We start from the raw sequence: 20,403 nt of genomic DNA on the forward strand, positions 1-20,403 counted from the left end.
TAACTGAGGGCTGGAAATCCGCTCGTAGTGAAATTCAGCGTTGGTCTCTCCTATCATTAAACTGTCCGGGGCATCTGCTTTTACGTACTGGTGAAGCTGGGCCTCGATCACGCTATCAGTGATCGAGTGCTTTGAGGAAGGGGCATTGGGTGGGAGGGAACTTACGCTTCCTTTTTTTGCTCCTTTGAGCTTCAACGCTTGTGGAGGTGCTGGCCTTTATTCAGCAGTTCTAATAATTCAAGGTCCTTGCAAGGCTGCTCAGCGCGCTAAATATGTCAGAGTTACATTCTAGTGCCATCCCTTTTCCTGGCTCGACATGCTGTAGCCTCCCCCTGCAAGATTATGGAAGTCCAAACGAAAAGGTGATCTAATAATTCAGAAATGAGCTCCCCTGGAGCCCCAGTCTCTGATCCAGTGCCAGTGCTACGATCCTTCAGGCTGTTCGTGACAAACAAAGGTTCTGCTTGAACTTGGCAGAGCTAAATTGAGATGTAAAATACAATGACCAAGAGCCTTCAGTGTGAGCTAATAAAATAGCAGACCACAAACACCGATCACCTGTCTTGGTAGATTCCAGAAAGGAAAAAAACCAACCCCACGTGAGTCACTACTTACGTAATTACTGATATAGAACTAGGCCATCTCCTTGCCAACACAGAGTTACTACTGGTAGCATATTTTCTAGTGTGTTGTGTATTCTGCATTTAAATTGTCCTCGGAGTGAGTTTTGATTCCTTTCCTCGATGCTAGTTAGATAATTTTACTGGTATATGCTTTGAATTTTCCCAGCTTTCAATTTTATAGGGAGCAGTCCTGCATGGGAAACCCAGTTCTGACGGAGAGTTACGCCGTCTCTGCCAGTCTTTGCGGAAAATACTTAAAGGTTTAAGGCATCTTCCAATTACTGTTTTGAATAAAGCATCAGAAAGCTATGTGTTTCTTTTGTGCAATTGTAATTTGCAGTTCTTTTGTGCAATTTAAACATTGCAAGTAAATGAATGTCCTCTCCTCTCCCCCTCTCCTTCTCCTCCTCCTTCTCCCTCTCCTTCTCCCCTCTTCTCTTGCACAGAGTGGACAATCTACAGCCTCACAGCGCTGCTCATCCTCAGCGTTACAGCCATAATAGCAAAGATATTTCTCCACATAACCATGAGGTGAGTCTGGAGCAAAACTGTCCCTGGAGCACTCACAGAACAGAGTATCTCTTTTGGTCTTGTTTTGACAAGATTTGTATTTTAAGGAAGAAAAAGGTTTTCCATGCTGAGTGCTGTTATATAGCAAAGAGGAAAGTGCAATCAGACGTCTGGCATTGGTGGGAAGAGGTCAAATTATGATAATACTTTGCAGGAAAAAAAAATTAAAACCTCATCCCAGATCAGGGAACTGGGGAAAAAAGTTAGATGTGGGCTAGTTAATACTTACTTTCTTTTACTGAAATATTGAAAATGGTTCAAAGAAGAATCACAAAAACAAAAAATCTGTATTACGGTGTGACACTTAACCAGTATCAATTTTTTTGCATATTAAAACCCACATAATTTTATTACTATATTTCTCTACACTTATACCAAGTAATTTTTGTGTCCTCTAGATGGACAGTCATTGAATGAAATGATGGGTGAGTTATCAACAAATCATGAATGTTGAATATTCTATTTACATACCACAAACAGGCTTAAATATACAAGGAAATGAATTTATATTAGTAGCAATTAGCAATAGAATACGTACAGACTTCCTAGCCTAATGTCACTGCTTTCATTAGGGTAGCAACTATTCTAGCAAGAGAACGCCCGACTTTTAATTTGGGCAAGAATTAACCAACAAACGCTCCAAAACCTATGTGACGGGGCAGCAGGTGGAAGGCGAAGGCATCACAGATGCCGGGAAGCTGCTGGCGTTACCGGCGTAGCAGTAACTCAGACATAGTGATAACAGCAGCTTCCCGAGCACCTGCACAGCAAATTCACGCTTGTTTCCTAGATCCCACCCGATACCATCTGCAGCTGAAACAGAAGATTCCAGCGAGGTTACGACTGCGGGCGAGATCTGGAGTATATTTTACCAGCCATCCACATCCATATCCATCTTCAAGAAAAAGCTTCGAAGCCAACAAGATGATTGCAACCCGCTAGTGGGAAACTGAAGTGTCTTTTATTTTCCAAGAATCAATCTTCTTAAAATCCAGGTGACTTGGGAATAATCCTTTTTTTAGCTCCCAATCTCATACTTGTTTTCTAAAAAGCCCATTTCCAAAGGCCTCGGAGCAGCTTTGCCTATCTGCTGTTCTCTTGGGTGTACTAATGACAACAGATTTAATTGCGGCAATAGTTTTGAAATATCTGGTGCTCATCAGATCCGTAGCGCTCTTAATTACTGCCTTTAAACCAAAGCACTTAAAATACATGTAAAAACCTGTAAAATTCAAAGCGTCCTGTACCCCTGCCAAGAGTAACTGAATGAGTATCTGCAGGTCGAGGACTCCTTGTGTCCTACTTTCCTGTGCGGCTCTTTTGTGTCAGGCTGCTTCAGCCCCTTTGTTCTCGAGGCTGAGGCAGATACCGATATCGGGTTCAGCTGCCACAGCCACCAGAGCTCATTGGCCTTCAACACCTCTAAAGGGGACTAGAGAGTAAAACGGGAGTCAAAGACTTTGGGAAACTCAGCCTGGTTGCCCACTGCTCTGCTGTTTCTACAAGCAGAGAGGTACAAAACCACAATCAAATCAAATTCAGGAGGCAAACATTCTGTGGAGTTTCAGCTGGAAATGGAGTAACGGCCACCAGGTCGCGGTCTGCACGAGCAAGGAAGACTTTTAAACGGCGGTGTCTGACCCGTCATTCGCCGATGGTTATGGTGATTTTGTTCATAGTCACAGTGACCCTTTAAAAAACTACTGCGCTCCGGTCAGAGTCCCGCATTCGTTCTGGATGTGAGCTTAGGGCTTCTTAAAGGACCGTCCAAAGAAATTGTGAATTCACTGAATTTTTGAACAGGGAGGCTGACAAACACAAATTCTTACTCTGAAGTTAAAGACGTTGATCTTAGCAGCCTGAGCTCTGGACAAAGCTGCAGCCCTCTGTCAACAACTCGCCTGTGCCAGGCTGTGCATCTGAACGCGCACCCAACGCCTGCCCTCATGCTCGCCTGGGAGAAGCATCTCCTTGCCTGCAAAATTAAAACAGAACTGCACTTTTAAGATTCATGCCCTTAATTGTCAAAGAGCTAAAACATCAGTGGGGATCTGATCCATGAAATAAGTTTCTCTTTGATTGCAACAGACAGCATCAACTATTTTTTCTCTCGGTGGTGGGAAATCTGTCCACCCACGATGCTCAGGCTTCTCGCCCCACCACCAGGAGTCACCCGGGAGTCCCTCGGCCGCAGCCAGTCCAGACCAGCACGATATTTAGGAAAAACTGACAATACAGAAGTCAGATAAATTGCCTGGGAAAGCTTACTGAGCGAGCAGCTCCTCAAACCCAGTTCGAGGAAATTCCGAGAGATTAAAGTGCAGTAATTCAGGTTCAGACAAGAGGAATAAATGCCAGTTTAACCATGTACCAGTGGTCTGTGCGTACCATAGACCTGCAGTCAGAGAGCAACTATTAAATGCATCTGCAGAAGATAACTAAGAAAAGTGAGAAAACTATCAGAGTTTAAATTCATTATAATTTTTTTATATATATATATATATATAAAATCATCTGTCCTTCTGTTTTTAACATATAACTCCGTCCCCTTCATCAGGTCTATAGATTTCCTTGAAAAAACAGGGCATCTAAGAATTAAACAGTGAAATACCGTGCCTTACTTGCCACTGCAGATCTAGTCTTTCACCTGATCTGGATTCATTCCAGCTCCATTCACGTACCGCAGATGAGTGCCAGAGACAGCTGAACAATTCCACATAAACGCTTAATAGAAACGAGACTTTACCGAGTCAGCAATTATGGAATTGTTTATATCAAAAATGGAATATCATGGGAACATCTTGCACGTTCTTGCATGAGCTGCTGGAAATACAGGAAAAGCTAATTACAGCATTGCCTAAAATCAAGACAGGACGAGTTGTAAAATACGCCGGTTATCTCTTACGCGTCATCAGCTTGGACCGAAAATCATTATCTGTTTCAGACCCGGCAAAAATTTTTAAATTGCCTTTTTAGCAGTCGGGTTTTGCATCACGCTGTGAGGGAAAGGGCCCACCTCACACGTTTGTGGCAAAACACATTGGTTTGCTTCGTAAGCAGCTTCACGTGGTTCAGTAATGGGAATCCAGGAGGAGAGCCCCAGAGCGTACAGCTGGGTCCTTACCATTCACGGTCTGAGCAGAGCGCGACGGGGCCGGCTTTGCCAGCCTCATCGAACGCTCCTCCAGTTAAACGCATCCAGGCAGGGGGACGTGCACGGAGCAGTTTCTAGTGCTGCTGCTAAAGGGCAAACGCATCGGGAGCAGCCTGCGACCGACTCCTGCCTCCTGCAGAAGGGAAAAAACGTTAACCTCTTCTTCAGTAAAGACTTTAATTTCACTATAAAATTAAAGAAAGCCCATTACAAACAACAACAACAAAGATGGATGCAAAACCTAGAGAATTTAGAAACTGAAATATCTGCATTGGTCCCTTAGCTCCTCAACTTTATTTAAATAATAAAATTGTATGTCCTGGGCCTTTCTTAGGGAATGGTTACCAAATTTCTGTACGAAAGACCCACGAAAGCAGCAGTTAGAGCAATGAACTGGCCACGGCAACAACGACGATGACTAAGCATGAGGTATTGGACAGTGCTCGGGTAAACGCTGATAAAAGCGTCAAGGGAATTGCTGTGTTCCCCCCCAAATCTTTCAGATTGCCTGGTTCTAGATACCTCCAGTAGTAGGAAACAGAGCGACAGACAGACAAGCGTGGACAGGGTCCCTCCGACGGCGCTTTGTACTCTACAGGCCCGAGACCGTGAATGGCCGTACGTCTCCGCTGGGGGTTTTTTTCAAAATGCGCGTGGTCACTCGCACTCCAGTGGTACGTGGCTAACGGCGGCGGTATCCATTGACATGGCACTTCATCGTCTTCGCCACGAGGGTTTGGGGAGAGAACGAAGAAAAGTGACATGCACAACTGCTGTAACCCCAGACGGTTCCGCAGACGGAAGGGCCCCAGCGACACCAGCAGCTGAGCGCCGACAGCTGGAGGGCACCGGCGCCTCGGGACCGCGGGGTTTACAGTGCTTTCTTCGACACATTGAAAATAACTGCAAAAGAAGAATTTGTTTGGAATTGTCTCTGAACGGCCTTCTGACCTGCGGCCCGGCAGTCCCCTCAGCAGCCCGGGCAGGCTGCCGGGGCGACACTGGCCGCAAGGTCCAACGCAACTGTGGTGACAACAGGGCCATGGCGAGGAGCTGCTCCTCACGTACTCCACACACGCATTGCAGCCCCCTCCTCGCTCTTCGTGGCGCCATGACCGGCCCTGTGCCGGCGCAACAAAGCCATCAGGCTGAAAACGACCGGCACTTTTTCTTCCCCGAGTTCCTTCCACCAGATCTCCTTTACCGGGCGGTCGGGAGCAGACACGGCCGAGCGGAGGATGAGTCGCAGGCACAGGACAGTGGCCAGCCCCGGCGGCGGGGCGGCAGGTCCTGACGATGGCACTGCCACCGCAGCCACCCACCAGATGGCCACCGGCCACCACAGCCCCTCGCCTCCGGCGGCCAACAGCAGACACGGACCTCAGGTGGACGGGGGCCGGCTGGCACCCCCTCATTCAAGATCTGCCTTTAAAACCAGCTTAGTTTGTCGACTACAGGATTTTCTATGTACTTTTGTCTTAACGTTGTTACATTGCGGGGGGGTGGGGGTGGGGGGAATAGAGACTGTTATTTAAAAATATGTGTGATATGTTATCATAGTAATATATATATTTATATATGTATAGGAAATGCGTTATTTAATACAGCATATTATGCTTGTATCTTGCTAACATTTTATAGGAAGAAAAGATGTTAGTTTACACTCTGGGAAAAATAAATTTTCTATACACTGTAACCATAGAAAAAAATCAAAGATAATTAATTGGTATCTATGATGGAAGAACATGGAGAAGAGGGTACCTCCGACGCGGTTTTGCGGCAGAACAGACAAAACAATTTCGTTAAGGGGCGCTTTCCTCCTCTGAATCTCATTTCTGGCTCGTGATTGCACTCGGCTCTTCATCGGCTCCTCGTGCCCGTACTCTCAGAACCACCTGAACATCAAACACGTCATCTGCTTTTTCAGGCAAGCATTAACGTCGTCTTTTTGTGGGCTCGTTTCTGCCAGATTTTCTAGGGCGCGAGGAGGTTTATCCCATCGCGCACGCAGACAGCCCAGCGGCACGGCGGAGTCTCCGTCGCTCTACTCCGGGCTCCCCTGGGAATCGGAAGTGGGAGATGTTCACTGCTAGCCCTGGAACCGTGCTGACGGCGCAGCCTGGGGGACTACGGGCCAAACACACCAGCAAACGCTCGGCTGCCACTGAATGAGCGTGACGAGCTGTTCCTGCTTCATCTTCGGCTCCCTAAGCCGCCTCCGGCCGCGGCCAGCGGAGCTCCGAGCGCAGGGCTTTGCCTAGAGGAAGGGTGAGCTGCGAAAACAACTCCCACAGACACTCGTCCAACAAGTTCTTAATACCTTACAGCAATGGTATTTCACAACCTTCCCATGAAACACAGTCCGGTGGTAGTTTCACCTCAATGTTATTCTAGACACTTACGAACAACCTTATCATTCTGCTACCTTCAGATCTGGTTCAGACGGTACCATGTTTTCCGTAACAGCACAACCCCGACACACACACACACATTTCACGCAGCTCGTGCTTTCTCAGCTCTACTGAGCACCTGTGATTTGGGATGAAATTTGGCGTTCAGCATTTCAGTCTCAAGACAGCTTACGGTAAATCCAAAGGCTATCACATGAACCAAATACGGCTGAGAAGAAAACAGAATAAATCAAACTTGAAATGACTCACCCCTGAAATATGTGCTGTGTCTATACGTGGTCATCCTGCATTCAGCAAATGGCCGCAAGTAGTAATTATAAAAAAAATAAATACAGTGAATTTCTGGAGGAGGAGTTCAGTTAGTACCGGTAAAGCGTGGACAAGCGTTGAGTAGAGGAGGCTGAAACTGCTGTGGTTCAGCAGCAGAGGACAGCAGGACTGTCTGCTCCGGAGGTCAGAGAATATTTGAGCTGAAAACACTGAGAATGATCACATACGGAAAACACGTTATCGCCCTGAGAAGCAACTTCTGGGGTATCAGCGAATTGATGGGTTTGGTTTACGTGTTTTCAAACGGTTAGAAGTAACTATAACAATTCTTTCAGTGTTTTCTCTACAAACTGCAGCAACATGTAACGTTGTTGCCGCTTTCTTGTAAGATTCATCTTTTCTTTCATGAATTCCTCCTTCTGACTGAAATAACGCTACGCTCTCACAGAAACCTCCAGCTACATTGATGTCAACGTCTCAATGCCAGTGTCAGGTACCAAACCTGTCTCCAGCTTTTCATGTTGGGACTCAGACTCTCATTTTCCTTTAGAAACGCGACTGTCGCAGGGGACTGGGCTCCCCTCGCGCAGGGGGGTTACCCCGCTTGCCTTTCTTGCCGCTCGGGTTCAGAGACGCCTCTTACGCTCCCGCTTGTTCTGGGAACTGTTGCCTTTGGGTTTTTTTTTGCTGTTTCCTAAGCAGCAGCTTCATTCCCCGCGAGGGAAATGTATTCTTTATTGTGAATGAGACACTTTTCTGTGAAGCGTTGCAGTCGCAGGAGCGCGGCGCTCCCATGGCAAGGTACGGTCTCTGGTTTCAGGTGTGCTGGTTTCTCCCGGCGCAGCCGGGCCAGGCTGGCTCCACGCGCCGCCGCCACCCTTTTAAGGACACTTTTCTCTTCACCCTACACAAGCAAGAAGCAGTGTGACCGAACAGCTGCCGTAGGATTTGACAGATGCAGCCAGCATTGCTGTAGCAGAGCGAGATAGTGTTACAGAAACACCAAGTGTTCCCATCACGTACGGCCCCGTCGCCAACGCTCCGCTCCGGCTCTCCTTCTCTCACCATACGGAGGCTCCAGCAGGTTTGCGGTGCCCACAGGACTCTCATTTTGCCACAAACCTGTTCCTTAACGATTAAATCTCAACAGTGAAAAGACCCTCCCCCTGCCAAATATCAAAATATTAATTTTTGATGGAAAATGTTTACGTTTAGCCATTAGAAAAAAGCCACGATAGCCCCACGCGCACACACAACTAAGCACCGCGCTCGTGTCCAGCCAACAGCCCACAACCCTCTCAAAGAGCCAGGGCAGGGGCTCGCTGATCGTTGCGTGGGACAGCAAGGACAAAGGCGCGTCCTCTTCTCAAAAGCACAATCCGCTCACGGTTCTCTTCAGAACAAGAAACGAGGAAACAAACCACCAGGCAGCAGCAGCAGCAAACTGCGGGGGCGGCGGGAGGGAAGAGGAGGAAGGAGACTCAGATGTGACCGTCAGCACAGGCCTACCCGCCAAACGCACATGGCAAGCTTTAACAACAATTGTTTCATGAACTAATTTGCAAATAAAATGCAGATCTATAATCGCTGGCAATTGCCAAGATTCTGTTCACCAAGCAAAAACAGGGCACGTACTTCGGGAAGCACTTGCTGGTGCCGCTCGGCTCCCTCCTGCCGCCGCTCTCCCACCGTCCCGCCTGGCTCCTCACACCGAGCCGCCTGTCGTCCCACCGCGACTGTCCACCGCGCCCCGGGAGGACAAGAGCGCGGCCCCCTGCTAGGGAGAGTCCGTGCGGAATGGCGCTCCTCAGGGCAGCGCTCTGTCGTCCCAAACACGGACCTTTGATGTACAAAACCAGGGGGCTGGAGAGAACGAAGGCTCCTTTCTTGGCTGAGTTCTGAGGTGACTGAATTACAGGGCGCTTGACCGTGGATGGGAGGGGGGAAGGTCAGGGGATTGCCAGGGGAAAATCCTTGGGAGAAGGAAGACACTGGAGGAGGAGACGACAAAGGATTTGTGTGCGCGTGTTATCACTAGATGGGAAATCAACACTGGACGGAGGCAAACTGTTCACAGTAACACACAAACACCCGTCACACACACCCCTGTGACACACACACCCACACACCTCCGCGCCCTCGCCTGCTCCAGCGCAGATGCCGTCGGTGACTCCGTGCCCTCTGCCGACCAGGGCACGCAGCACCGCAGCCATTCTGCTGCAGCGGATCCTGGGATCTCCGCATCCCGGGAAGGGCTCGGGGCCAGCCTGGCCGCTCAAGCTCTGGTTTACCCACCTGCGTTGTGCCGGCTCGGGTCTCTTTTCAGAGAGTTTTATTTCAGGGGAGTTAATTATTTTTACCTGAAATTAAAGCAGAATTACGTTGCCCCCAGGCAGGTTCCAAGCCGAAACGCGGATCCTTGCAGCAGCTGTGTCGCTCCTCGCCCGCCTGGAGGCTGCAGGGGCTCCTGTTTATTGCAGTTCATCTCAGCATATTTAGGAGTATATTTTGAGGAGTACGGCTAGCCATGTCCTTTCCCCCAAAACAAGAAGGACAACTTCCACGTGTATATGCAATAAAACTGTATTTTTGTGTGGTTTTGCCTTTTTTTTTTTTTTTTTTTTTTAATACAGACATTTGTACACTTTCTTACAAAACTGCAGGTAACTACAACTTTTCTTAAATCATTTTTGGTCGGCAAGTACTGTAAAATCTTTGTGTGCAATTATCATGTATTTACAGGGCCTCATGTTAGTGATTTTCAATGATTATTACAATAATGTCAACACACTCTCAACATAAGACATGGCTTAAGATAAATATATTAGTAAATAAATATTCTGAGAACATATTTCCATAAATGAAATGTGCTGCTATACATATACAGAATATATACAAGATGTTTTCTAGCTTTTAAAACATTTTAAAAAATGGTAATGAAGGAGAAAGAGCCCTTTGACCATATTACAAATCTTTACAGCAAATTTTATACAAAACAATTTTAAGTGCTATAATTTTAATTAAAAACATTTTAAATAGTGCCTCGTGAGCCAAACACAACGACAACTGTTCGTGTAAGTAGTAGAAAGGCATTTTGTTATAAAAACCCATCTCTGGCGGCCTGTACGTCTGCAGGGACACACGGGCAGCAGGGAATGAACTGAGCGTTGGGTGTAAAAGCACAGACAGAACCCCGGCGCAGGGCAGCCGTCCTAAGGCCTGCGGAGACGCTTGCGCTGGCCGAGGTTTCCACACGTGAAGGAGACCAGCACACCCAGGAACACCATGAGCCGGAATATTCGGATTTCTTTTTTATAACCACATTTCCCCACAACACGCTGCGTAGCTGGAGAGTACAACGCGCCTTCGGGGGCCTCAGCCAGTGCCTCGCACGCCACCGGGCAGAAACGCGCACGGCCGCGTCCCACAGCTTCTACAACCCAGTTCTTTTAAGCGGAGGAAGGAGAAAGGTAAGACTTAAAAAAACCAACCACACAAAAACCCCAAACCTTTAGAGTTTACTCTCCCAACACATACCACTTACTTCAGTTATTCAGAGAACGAATAAGTTTTCAATAAGCTTTATACACAGATAATGTGTTTACTGGTATTTTTCTTTCAGTCTTATACCCAGATAGTGCCTTGTATTAATTCTCTGAACAGCTGGATTTTGGTGTTTGTTCATGTAAAGATTTAATGTGAATTCCTTTAAATAGAATTATTTTTTCCTAACTTATTGAGCACAGAAAGTAAAAGTAAACAGGTGAGTGTATTTGTTATTTCTTAGATGTTTGCTTCTTTTACAATATTTCATTTGGGACTATAAAGCAAACACATTAACTTTGCTGGTTCTCACGACGAGCCCAGTGCTGTCACGGACATTACTTTGGCAGGAAACGTAACATGAAGCGTGCATCTCTCTCTCACGTCTTTTAAGTATCTCCAAAGTGTACCCAACTTCGGACGAATCTTTTCAGAAGACTGGCACTGCGGGCATTAAATAATTACTTTCCCTTTAGGAGAATTCCTGCTGTGAATACACCAGGCAGGATGACACTGTGTCCTCAGGCACATGCAGCATGACAGGCAATTTAACCCATGCTATGGTAGCCTCTTACTCAGAAGCCGCTGTTTCCACAGGAAACAATTGCTATCAGAAGTGACGACATGTATTATCTCATGATAACAAACATCCCCACTAGTACAAGAACAAGAACAAAAGTATGTGCCCAGGCTAACGGGGTACAGAAAGCACTCTGTACACAAGACAAAAATGAAGCACAACTGGCTGGGCCCAAGAAACCTTTAAAAGAGATCGATCTAAGGAAGCTACATCAACCACAGCAAAGAAAACAATGATTAAACCAAGTCCCTCTCTTTCCCACAAGCACAAAAGGTGACAAGCGCTGCTTCCCTCAGGCACGCCTGCAGTCCGTAAGGAAACAAGACACCTTCTGACCAGTTTCCAAAACCAGCCAGCCAAGCTGCAAGCACCCTGCAAGCTCTGCTTTCCTGCATACGCCAGCATTCCTCACAGCCCCAACAGGGGCTACAGGTGCCTGAAAAACGTCCTGTGGAAGGCAAGGTTTGTTACCTACAAAGGTATTACCCTTTCGAAGCACTTTCTTCTAGCATCTCCTTGAGGGCGGGGTGACCAGCGTTCTTCACCGGTCAGAAGATACAATGAGGTCCACGGTTTGGCAGGAAGCGGGGAGGAGAACATTCTGAGCTACCAGTTTTCCCATCCCCACTCTGTTAAAACTAATCACGATGGCAGGAGACCCTTCCTGGCCAAATCATCAGAGCAGCACGACAGGGGGAGGAGGGGACAGGAGAAAGGAGACAGTCCAATGCTTCACCTCCCTCAGAATCGCTCATATAGCTTGCTGGCTACTAGGATTTGCTACTAGGGCTAGTCGGTATCTGAGCACCCGTTCAGCAGCTGTATCCCTCTGGACTACTATATTTCAAGGTGCTATCTGGTTTCTAAGGCAGGTGTAGCCCTGAGCTTATTGAAGGCTGGACTCCTTTAAGTAGGAGATAACAGCATCTACACATAGCCTGGCTTATTTAACACACCGTGTTACCTCTCAGCGAGAGCTGACACGGTCACTTCTAAAAAGAAAATATAAATAACACTTTGTCATTAATATAGAAATGGCACTAGAGCTCAGAAATGCTCCACACCATGTCCCACATGGGCTTTGCACACAAATGGAGGCCTGAAGGCTTCAGGCAAGAGGGAGAAAGGAGACAATCAAGCTGATGTGGACACAGAGGAAGAGGAAGTGGGGGAGGGACTTCTCCACATTACCACTTTTGTGTGTTTGTCAAAGCTTAAAAAAAATTAAGTCCATGAGAATTTGGAGTCTCTGATAAGCTCCGCTTCTCCATCCGGGATCATCTGGACAGGTCTAGTCACCGATTTGGCTTCTCTCCAAGGGATGAGATCCAGCACCTGAAGGATAAAGAAAACTAAGGAACATTGCATCTAGAATATTGATTGCTTCCAGTTTTGAGGCCCCCAGAACAAGACATTGACTGACTGGAGTGAGTTCAGCGGAGAGCCAAGATGCTCAGAGGGCTGGAGCACTCGCCCCGTGAGAAGAGGCTGAGGGACTGGGGCTTGTTCAGCCTGCAGAAGACACGGCTTCAGGGGTTCCCCAGCAGCTTCGCAACACCTACATGGAGGTTGTCACAACAATGGAGCCAGCGTCTCCACAGTGATGCCTTGTGGACAAGAGGTAAGGAGCTTAAGTTGAACCAGGAGATGTTCAGACTGGAAATAAGGAAAATCTTTTCCCCATGCTGGCAGTCAGGCAGGGAAACCAGGGCTCCCAGAGAGGGAAGGCACTCTGCGTCCCTGGACATTGCCACCGCCTGACTGGAGAAACTTGGTCTAAGCTGACAAACTGAATAGCTTGGTCTGATCTCAGAGCTGAGGCTGGACTAGATGATGGCCTGAGGTCCCTTCCACCTCGGGTACCCTATGATTCTACAAACACCCTTAAAAACAGCGCTGGCAAGGCAGGTAAGGAATACCGCCTTCATTCTGCAAGTGGTCCTTTTTCCCCCCTTGTGTATGTCCACAGCAGGGACTTTCCCACATATTCTTCTACAGTAATTCCAAGGTTTTCACTCGTTCTTCTTTTGTCCTTCAGCTGGTCTGTCCCCTCCCGGCACTCTGGCCTTGCCTACTTAGGCAGCTCGCCCACCGCAGTCCCTGGCTGTGGGAGCTCTAACAGGGGCGTGGTACTAGAAGTCGCTTTTTCTCCTCCCCACAAATGATAGGAACGAAAGCTCTCACAGGGCTGGATGGTAAACTATCATTTTCTATTCCCCTATGATCAAATCAGCATAGGTAACAAGAGAGTAACACTTCTGGGTGAAGGATTAGTCAATAACCTGCTCTCACGCAAAGGATGGCAGTAACCTTTATGGCTGCAGGGACTCAGGAAGCTGGCAGCATTTCATATGCTAGGACAGAAAGGTAGCGAGTAACCAAAAAAAGTCCACGTATTACCTGTGGCCTTTGTGGTCGTCACCAGCTTCTGGGAGTTCAGAGTGGGACTGGGAAAGAGCATTCTGGCTTCCTCCTCCTGAGAGTAGTTCTGCCGCAGGAATGATGTTGCCTCGTAGCACACTTCCCTCTCGTCCTGTACCTCTCCCATACCTTGGCAGTGCAGGTAAGTATCCAGCTCAGGTGTTCCATCCCAGGAACTACAGCCTCCTGTGTGGGTCCCTTGGCACTCTGTAGGTAGGATCAGCTCACAGTCTCTGTCTTCAGGAATTATGGGAATGCGTTGACCCAGATCACATACACCCTTACAGCAGCTTGGCAAGGTGTCATCAGGAAGCGTGTACTGCACATTCACTGCATAGTCTTCTGTATAGCAGCCACCACCTCCACTGCCACTGTTACTACTACAGGCTACCTGCTTCTCTTCATAGAAGCAGCAGGGCAACCCCTCGTATTTTACCCCATCTGTCCTATGCAAGTGGTCTGAGTTAATACTGTACAAGCCCGGGGTGTTCCCTGACTGTGGTTCTATTCCTGGGCCACACGTCCCCCACAGCGGAGAGCTAAGGAAGAGTGCACTACAGTCAGCGGTCCCATTGCTGGGCTCCAGGGCAGAGTGCTGGAGCTCAAAGCAGCACGCGCATGCTTGCTCCATAAGCGGCCCTGCTATCTCTGGATTCTTCCAGTTCCTTTTAACATCCAAGGCAGCACCAGGAGTGGCCTCATGTCCTCCCTCTGAGGTAGTGCCATTTGGATCCCTGTGCTCTAGTGAGGAATTACTGCTATAGTTCATATCCATGCTGCAATTAGACAGTTGGTCCCCTGAGGAAGAAGCTGGCACAGGCCGGCAGTCAGCACCCACCAGACTGTGACCATGAGCTGGAAGCTCGTCCTGGTGGGGGCCCTCCAAGAGAACAATTGCACTCCTGTTTGCACCACCAACCTCACCCACTCGGCAAGGGCTCTTACTGCGGTAAACATATGGGTCATAGTCACTGCTCAAAGAGCTGCGAAAGGTGGAGCAGCTCCCATAAACCCCTTGGTTGCTGACCTCAGTGCAGTCAACCATGGAATCGCTCGAGGAGCAGTGGCACTGACCAGAACTGCTGCTGCTGCTGTCACTCCCAGGGCAGTCAGCCAAATATCCACTGCACACTGAACGATGACCGTGATAGCAGCTAAAGCTGGAGGTACTGCCACTCTCCAAGCGGGATGAGGGCACTACGTGTACCACAGGAGGGAAAAGCATGCTGCTACCAGGCTGAAAGGCACGGGAAGGACCCTTTGAGGAAATGCCAGCTGGAGGCTGTCCATCTTGCTCAGGGTAACTAAGGCCTTGGAAGTAGTAGTGCTGATACATGGTCTCGTATTGGGAAAAGCACGCTGCTTTGGAGAAGTTGCGTCCACCGAACTTGGGTCTTCGGAAGTTGTGAGCTGGAGAGTAAGCCCTATGTTCCAGGCTACAGTGATGCGTGTTTAAAGCATGGTCCAAATGAATAGGCTGATAACTTCGGATATAGGCTGGGGACTGGGCTTGGTAGAGGCTCTGTTCACCACGTCGCTCAACTGTAAGGACTGTGATAGGGTTTCCATGAGGGTCCATGCTTGTCCGAGTGGGATATGCTGTTATCTGGTTTGCTCTGTGCACTCGGCCTGGGTAATGGACAGGCAGAATCACCCTCTGCTGCCGGCTGCGTGCTGGGTTGATGGATTCCAGACAGACTGGGCCTGCGTTCCCCTTCTTCTGTTCTGAATAAGAGAAACAAGAGTGGAGAAGTAGAAGCAGGAAGGAATGAAAAAGGAATACACTTTATGCAAGAAAGAAGGATATTTTGTTCTGAATTTAGTTACATTACACACATGTTGTGGTTTAACCCGGGGGGCAGCTACACACCACACAGCCATTCCCTCACTGACTCCCCCGGTGGGATGAGCGGAGAGAATCGGAAGAAGAAGGTAAAACTCGTGGGCTGAGATAAAGACAGTTTAATAGGACAGAAAAGGGAGGGATAATAATAGTGACAGAAGAATATATAAAACAAGTGATGCATAACGCGCTTGCTCACCACCCACTGACCAATGTCCAGTCAGTCCCCGAGCAGCAGCCACTGCCCCCTAGTCGACTCCCCCCAGGCTTTGTTTGGCGTGACGTTATATGGTATGGAATGTCCCTCTGGCCAGCTGGGGACAGCTGTCCTGGCTGTGTCCCCCCAGCTTCTTGTGCACCCCCCACCCATCGCTGGCAGGGTACCACGAGAAGCTGAAAAGTCCTTGACTTAGTGTAAGCCCCACTCAGCAACAACTACAACATCAGTGTGTTATCAACATTATTCTCATCCGAAATCCAAAATGCAGCACTATACCAGCTACTAGGAAGAAAATTAACTCTCTCCCTGCCAAAACCAGGACAGCATACAACATGGTTTTAAAAAAGAAGCACCAACTTTTTACATAGAAGGAAAAAATTATGTAACAAATAAAATAAGTCAAGAGCATCTGCCTGGAAGCCTTTGAAACACTCGATTGTATTTGCTTAAAAATGAAAAGAAGATATTTCAGATACTGTTCTCATATACACAAAACCTTCTGCTTACACAGCATTCCTGGTCTTGCAGGTCAACAGGGAGGCTGGCAGTCATTGCTTGAGTTTTCACTTTATACATTATGTTACATAAATACATAGTTAATTGAAAACTTTTTCGAGACAGAGGAAAAGGAAGGGGGAGAGGGCAAGTAAGGGAAACCACATTCCAAGTTACACCACCACAGAAAACCAGAAAACAATACATTGTCTTTTCTTTATAATTGCCAAGAGAAAACATACCCATCTATTCCATCTATTTGTCCTCCTTGGATCCAGAAGCTGACCAGCGCTGCCCTCTGCTGGGCATCGCACCCGGAACGAGGGAAAACTAGAAATCTGACCTGTTACTCCAGGGCACGCAGTCATTTTGCAAGAACTTAGTCCTAACTGCTATTTCTAGGGTTGCGTTAGAATAAAGACTATGGGCTCTATGGAGATTTATAAATCGGCACTATTTCTGTTTCATCTTGTAAGCTGTTAAGTCCGAAACAGATGACACGAGAGATACTGCAGCACTTACCGATGATATTATGGCGGCAGTGAGGGCAGGTATGATGCTGCAGTAGCCAAGGATCCACACATTTCTTGTGAAATCGGTGAGTGCAGGGAATGACACGCAGTTCCTACAGGAACAGATGAAGGAACATGAAAAAGCACTCCTTCCCAACCAGTGAATTTTTCACAGCTTATTCCTAGTTTTTTCAGCCTACTATGTAGATCAATTCTTAGTTTCGAAACGATAAGGCAAAAATGCCATCTGTTCCAACACAGCCAAAAGCACAACAGCTAGTGATCAGCTGTCACTAAAAGACCAGTCTGCAGACGTTAGAACTCCATGCAGATATACCACAAGTCTTTAGGACACCCTTTGCTTTGTGTCCCCATGACTGAACACCTTGAAGGAGCCCATCATGAAAGTTTTCCTTAATGTATTAAATGAGTATTTAAAAAAAAAAAAAAAAAAAAATCAACAGAGTACATTTAATGATGCATCTTGCTTACAACTACTAGCCATAGAAAACACTAAGGGAAAAGCAAAACCAACACAGTATATATGGTGGTATTTTTTCTCTTGAGCAGCACTCTCATCCTCAGCTATTATCTGTTTACAGGATTTCCTGAGCCTGCTCCATATATACCAGTTCAGAAAGCTGCAACAGATCTTTCTTCCAAGTACTGCTCAAGTCTCCCCACGAGCTCAGGTTTTGAATTTGTAGCATGCTTTGGCAAGAAGTCCACAAGGCTACTACCTGCTGGTGGAGAAACACCACATTTTGATTCAGATTGAGTCCTAGAAGATTCATTTAATTGCACCCAATCTTGTATTGGAAAAAAAAAAAAATAACATCTGATTCCTGTTCATGCTCTCCATTCATGATTTTGTACTCCCTCCGCCCCCAAGTAATCTAGGTCTAAACAGTCCTAGCCCACTCAGTTTTGGGTTTTTTTTTAATGGAAACCAAATCTTTGATCACTTTGTGACTACCCTTTTCTGAAGCACCTCCATTTCCAACATACCTTTTGTGAAATAAGATCAGAAGTGCACACAGTACTCAACATGAGAGTGTGACTGAACTTACACAGTGGTGTAATTGTTTTCTGTTCAGTTCTCTAGACTTCCCCTTCTCGCTTCTAATATCCGATTTGCCTTTTTGACTGCCACAAAGCACCGACCTGCTTTCACAACGCTATCTGAAACAGCTTCAAGACCTTGCTCCTGAACAGTAATGCTCACCTCACAACTAATACACATGAAGCTCTTCCCTATATATATATCACTTCCTGCTGAAGTTCATGCATGAATTTCCTGTCCGGTTAGTTTTGTACAGCCCTTCTCAAGTTCTTGTTTGTCTTCATCCTTGCTACTCTGAACAATTTTGCATCAGCTAACTTCATTAACTTTCTGTTTGTAGCTTGTAGCACTCAAATACTGAAGCTGCTATTTTCTACTGTCTTAAAAATGATGAATCTTTTATGATTAATTTCCAAATAAAATGTCCTCAGATAATTTTTTTAATGGAACTTTAAAGCTGTGATTATTGACTGCCTCTGTTCTAAGGAGACTATTTTCTAATTCATCCTTTTATTGCTTCCTCCAGGCAGAACTGTGTCACAGAAGACAAGCACTGACATCAATGCAGCAATGGTAACCGAGGAGTCAAAAAATGGTTCCTGAACCTTTTGGCATCTCCTCCTCTGATTTTCCAGCAATGCTGTGTACCTGACATTTTAAAGACAAAGTGTCATCAAAGCCTGAGAATCAAAACACGAAATGTATCCCTTATGTGCCACAAAGCTTACATTCATCATCACCTCAGCACACAATTTGTTAAAAATATCCAGAGAACTAAACGCTGAGCTAACCCTGACTTCTTTTACAAGTTCTTCCTCAGAAAAGCAACCTGATGGAGGTAGGAACTTGCAGAATGAGATCCCTCACCTCTCACTTTGTAGTACGGGGAAAAGCCCTTGAGATTTCGTTGGGAGGTGCAGAATGCCGCTGAGGTTGAGTTGGCTACTCAATGCAATCAGCCTGGCATATGGCACAGCTTCCGCACACAATGCCAGCCACGTATCACAGTGCTACATAAACCAGCTACATTCTCGGCCCATGCTGAAGAAACCATTTAGCTTTTACCTCCCCATCAATGTACTTCTCCAAGCAGATGGCACAGTCAGAGGTGGAGCTGCTACTGAGTGTGTCCAGTGCTCCACAGCTACCTTCCCGGTGGCCCTTACTTTTGGACTTAAACTTCCTGGTCTCCATTTTTTCCAGTGCTTGCACTGCAAGCCTGTTCATGGAATTCTACAACAGAAGAAAGGAAAAAAAAAGGCAATGCTGCTGCAATAAGGGACTATAGTGTAGTAGCAGAGAAACACCACCACATCAAATTAACTTTTCTTACCAAATCACGTCAGGCCCAGATTAACATACAATTTCATAAATTAGGCAGAGAGAGGGCTAATAAAAATTTAGATCAGAAGCCTCATGAAAAGAACGTATGCCACGTGCAGTAGTGAGAATGACAAGCTACTTTGACTTGAGGAAGGGTGAAGGTGCTGACAGTTGGGATACACTGCAACTGCTCAATCAATAGGCAGCAACTATTCAAGGCAACATATAAGACCTGGTCAGGAACGTTTCTGAACTGTCAATATTGACTGTAATGCCCCATCATGCTGTTACCACCGTATCAGCAGAAGCAATACTTCAGAGAGGGATTAAAATGCAATGTTACTAAGTTAGCTGTATCATTTCCCCTTCCCCCCAAATTTAATAGTTGAAGTTCAAGACGACAGTGGGTTGTTTTCATTTTCCTGTAGAATTTATCCTCCTCCTTTTTAACACCATTTTTTAACACTGCTGTTGGCCCATAACATCATTGGATTCCTACTCAGTATGTCCAAAGCAAGAGTCCCAAACACCTACAGTGCTTTGCATTCCTTTTATGTGTAAACTTGACAGTTTACAACTACAAAGTTCAGAGTCCACTAGCTTCCATTTCCTTTCCCTTTCTTGTCTGCTAGGACAAACTCAAAGTACGTCATCCAGAATTTCTCCTAACCAAACTTTTTACCTTGCAAACCTCTCCTATTAAGAATCAATAGACGTTATTCTATTGAAAAGAGCTGCAATTTATTTTCAATCTTGATATTCTCTCCACAATACAGCAACAACAGCTTGGACTTCTTTAGAAGTACACCAGCGTTACTGATAATCAACATGTGCCTTCCCGACAATTAAATGGACTGCTTCTGTACTCTCTTCATTTCAGGATTTAACGGAATGAACATCACGTAGGTCAACATAGATCTCCTTTAAAGACATTTACAAATTTTTCCAAAGGCCTACATCCATGGATAAAACCCTTTCCAGAAAGATGGCTATTCTAAGTCAGTGTCTGGCAGTTCCAAAAATGGCAAGCAAGTTCTAGGACAAAGTAAAAAAAGCTGACATTCAGCATTCAGTGAATATTCCATTACTGCTCTTACCTGACTACGTCGCTGTTTCAGTTTGATCTTGACAAGAAGAATGAGGCAAACAAGAGACACAACCACAAAGAAGGCCAGGAAAATTCCCATATCAAAGTACTCGGTGGGTTGCTTAAAAATTAAAACAAAAATATTATTTTTCCTTTCTTTAGATCATACTCAAATCTATTTCTCCTTTCTGTTCTCTGCTTTCTCAGTGGTCATTGTCAAATGTACACAGTCACAACAGCAAAAGTCAAAGCACACACCGTTTTGTTCATTAACTAGGATTCTTTGAG

At 46.4% G+C, this 20,403-nt stretch overlaps 2 protein-coding genes across 2 annotated transcripts in view; one reads left to right on the forward strand and one right to left on the reverse strand.

Annotated features, from left to right (window-relative positions):
* The window catches only part of KREMEN1 (kringle containing transmembrane protein 1), a 29,881-nt gene extending 26,323 nt beyond the window's left edge, over window positions 1-3,558 (forward strand). Inside the window, exons 8-9 of the mRNA XM_063351031.1 lie at window positions 1,070-1,154; window positions 1,984-3,558. Of these exons, the coding sequence (XP_063207101.1) occupies window positions 1,070-1,154; window positions 1,984-2,146 (248 nt within the window). The 3' untranslated portion in view covers window positions 2,147-3,558. The remainder of the gene's footprint in view (window positions 1-1,069; window positions 1,155-1,983) is intronic.
* A 6,117-nt stretch (window positions 3,559-9,675) lies between these two features.
* Window positions 9,676-20,403, reverse strand: part of ZNRF3 (zinc and ring finger 3) — an 87,223-nt gene continuing 76,495 nt past the window's right edge. Inside the window, exons 5-9 of the mRNA XM_063351258.1 lie at window positions 20,126-20,236; window positions 18,771-18,938; window positions 16,653-16,755; window positions 13,552-15,297; window positions 9,676-12,486 (exon numbers count right to left, since the gene is read on the reverse strand). Coding sequence (XP_063207328.1) covers window positions 12,443-12,486; window positions 13,552-15,297; window positions 16,653-16,755; window positions 18,771-18,938; window positions 20,126-20,236 — 2,172 coding nt within the window. The 3' untranslated portion in view covers window positions 9,676-12,442. The remainder of the gene's footprint in view (window positions 12,487-13,551; window positions 15,298-16,652; window positions 16,756-18,770; window positions 18,939-20,125; window positions 20,237-20,403) is intronic.

This window comes from Chroicocephalus ridibundus, chromosome 13 (assembly GCF_963924245.1).
Source record: "Chroicocephalus ridibundus chromosome 13, bChrRid1.1, whole genome shotgun sequence".
Classification (NCBI taxonomy): domain Eukaryota; kingdom Metazoa; phylum Chordata; class Aves; order Charadriiformes; family Laridae; genus Chroicocephalus; species Chroicocephalus ridibundus.